Consider the following 3,241-nt stretch of genomic DNA (forward strand, 5'->3'; position numbering starts at 1 on the left):
CAGAACTAGCAACTGCACTCTGCCCACTGTAATTTGACTTCTGAGAAATTGCTTCACTTACAGTCCTTGTCTGTCCCCGCCTTAAGTAAATGTCATTTCTACAGTGAACCTCACCATTAGTATGAAACGCTTCTATGTGTTAGAACATACTCATCGACCAAGACTGCAGCCTCCCTCTGAGTTTTTACTTTTTGTTCATTAATGAAAGTAGCTACACGTTCTGGCACAGAGGTTTAAGTTTTCCCAGAATGAAAATGCTGATTATAGGCCTCAGGCGCAAGTTCACATACTTTCAATACTGCTGATTTTACCATTTCATAAACCTTACTCTCTGTGGCACTTAAAGTTGAAAAGGGCTCTTGGGCCTTACCAGTTACAACGCACAGTAGCAGCATGGTTCTTACCGAGTCAGGCCAGTCTCTAGCATTTGCATTATGCTCAAACATGTAAAAGAACATATGTGGGTCAGACTCACTGAATTTGGGAAGATTAAGATCATTAATCAAAGCAAAATGGGAGGTCCTGTCCTCCTGCTGTACTTCTACCACATGTGTGTGGAATCAGTAAATACAGAGTCTGAGTCAGACCTGGACCGTGATGACCTCTTTGACAGGCTCTTGTGGTTCAACCTGAAACAGTACATGTCACATTGTCTGATGCTGAGCTTCACTCTGGTTCACCAGATAATAACGGACATAAATCATTGAGGCCTTGTCATGAATGAAAGGGTAATAACGATCCATACTGCATAGGGTTTAATTATAGTAAATATCCACTATAGTTATACAAATAAAATGTCAGAAAACTCAGTGTTTTTAGATTAGATTTTATTTAGTTTGACACTGGAACTCAGAAGAAAAATTGTAAATGAATATAATTTTCTTCTTTATTTTTTTCTTGTAATCACAATCATATGCAAAGCAGATGCTATTGTATTCGAGACAAGACATGAACAAAATTTAAAAAAGAAAGTTAGAAGCAGCAAATATTTTTATTTTTTCCTGTTGGTTACTAAACTTTCTACTTCTCACATATCACTTAAGGTCATGTGTGAGGCAGTAAGTGCTACGAGTCTACACAGTGATATGAAGCAAATCTGGGCAGTGATTCTTCTTTCTCCATCAGCTCAGAACCAAAGAGATCAGTGGTGCCACCAGCAGCATGAGGCCAGCACTTGTACTGCTGGCACTGTTGCAGTAGTCGCCCTGACAGCAGCTAATTTCTGCAGGAGTGGCTCGTGTCATCCTTGCAGTTTGCGTGTTGAGGCACATTGTGTTGGAGGCGCAGCCCTTCAAAGTCACCTTTTGACCGTCTGCATTCACTGAGAGAAAGAAAATTCTGTCAGTTTTAACACTAAACATGTCTCTGCAGAGTATATGTATCAAAGTGGCCTCAAAGGCCTCAACGTTTTAACCAGGGGTGGGCTGGGGTTGAGGTTCAGCCCAGGAGCTTGGTTTCGAGAGGCCTTTTATTCGATCGCATGAAGGACACAAGTAGAACCGTAATTTAATTTAAACACAAATACTTTATTTTCAACAAACAAAATTACTGCGTGTGTGTGAGAAAAGGTATTTGTTCAATATACAAACCGCTGCTGCTCCCCCTCCTTTTCTCCTCTTTTTCTCCCTCCCTCTTTTTCTTCTCCCCCACTTCTTCTTCTTCCTCCATTTCTTCCTATTGCTCCTATTACTCTTCTTCCTCCTGCTCCTCTTCCAGCACCTCACACTGCCTCTCCTTCTCCTCCTCCTCTCCTTATTATTTAAACAGTGTGAGGACCTTTTTCTGACCTGTTTAGATGTTAACCTTCTGCTCTAATTTTCTCGGTTTATCAACACCGATTTGTTTATACCCATCACTGTTTCTATTAATCTCATCCTCTGTTAACATGTGTTATTCACCTAAACTCTCAGCTCTTTCAAGTTTTTATTATCATGTCAACCCTCCCAACAAAAGGAAACTGTCCTAACTTACTTCATCAGCAAGCGCCTGAGCAATACACTGCTCTCTGCAACTCTGTCTATGACTGCATCATTGTCTATAGTCATCAGGGTCTCTTTCTCTGTTGACATTAGCATAAATGCCTCAAGATGCTACTGTGTTGATTTCAAACTTTCAAACTAAAGCAGAGACAAAGGAGACATTAGCAGCATTTTTTGTCCTGGAATATAACTTTTGACCACAAAACAGCAAAGATAAGACATACTGTATCGTCTTGTGGATTTTTTTTGCTACTCTTTGGGGGCTAGCTCACCTAGTTTTCATCGCACAGTGGTGAGACATATCTTTGTAATCAGCGGAGTCTCTGCTTTCACCCGACACCTCGTTTGTGTGGTTTGGTCGAAGTGGTGAAAGTAGCAGAAGCCCTAAAGTGGACATGCCCGGTTTTCGTGTTTTTGTTACATGCCCATATAATTGCTTGGGGATTGAACTGTGTTTCGCTTGGGTGGCAATTCTCCCCGTCATTTTGGCTTGCTGCATGTTGCGATTGGTGCTTCCTAGCAGACGCTGGTCGTCTGTATTGTGCGTGCATCTCATCCTGACTTTCGGTTTGAAGAGGCTAAGCAGTACATCTAAAGCATCTGCGACTCAGACAACAGGAAAACGTTTAATTTGTGCTCCTTATTTAATGTATTTATTTGAATAATCCCACTGGCTGTTGTTTGTTTGTTTGTATGTACATTAATAACTGCCATGGTACAATATATTATTGTCAATAAAAATTGAGAAAAAAACAAACAAACAAAACACTAGGCTACACAGGATTACGAATTTGTCTAAGCAAAGCAACACCTGCCCAACTCCACCTCTGATTGGCTTACCATGGAATTACAGATCTAGTCGGTCTGAAAAAACGGTGCTTTCAATCATAGTAACGCGCAGTAACGCTAATGACGTTATAATGGGAAGAGTAATCAATTAGATTACTCGTTACTGAAAAAAGTAACGCCGTTACTGTTCATAAATGCATGTATTGGTGCCCTGAGCACATCTGAAAACACGAACACTATATTGCCAAGTCTGGAATGATAGCGCCGTATAGGCAGTGTTTGTTAACCTACTGCTCGGACCGTGCCGTCACCGGCCTAGGTGACCTTGGTTCCACCACGACAGAACAGATCTGTCAGTTTGGCACATTTGGCCGCATGCTGTATTAACATACTTTTCTTTTTTTATCCTAACTTTCTCTGCTCCACCCATCTCTCTTTCTGGCTTTTTTCTTTTCACCATGGTCACTATCCAG

At 41.1% G+C, this 3,241-nt stretch overlaps 1 protein-coding gene across 1 annotated transcript in view; it reads right to left on the reverse strand.

The window, feature by feature from the left end:
* LOC125016046 (urokinase plasminogen activator surface receptor-like) overlaps window positions 1-1,244 on the reverse strand; it is a 2,709-nt gene extending 1,465 nt beyond the window's left edge. The window contains exon 1 of the mRNA XM_047598215.1: window positions 1,181-1,244. Coding sequence (XP_047454171.1) covers window positions 1,181-1,244 — 64 coding nt within the window. The remainder of the gene's footprint in view (window positions 1-1,180) is intronic.
* Between the last annotated feature and the right edge of the window lie 1,997 nt (window positions 1,245-3,241).

The sequence above is a fragment of the Mugil cephalus genome, chromosome 11 (assembly GCF_022458985.1).
Source record: "Mugil cephalus isolate CIBA_MC_2020 chromosome 11, CIBA_Mcephalus_1.1, whole genome shotgun sequence".
In the NCBI taxonomy this organism is placed as follows: Eukaryota; Metazoa; Chordata; class Actinopteri; order Mugiliformes; family Mugilidae; genus Mugil; species Mugil cephalus.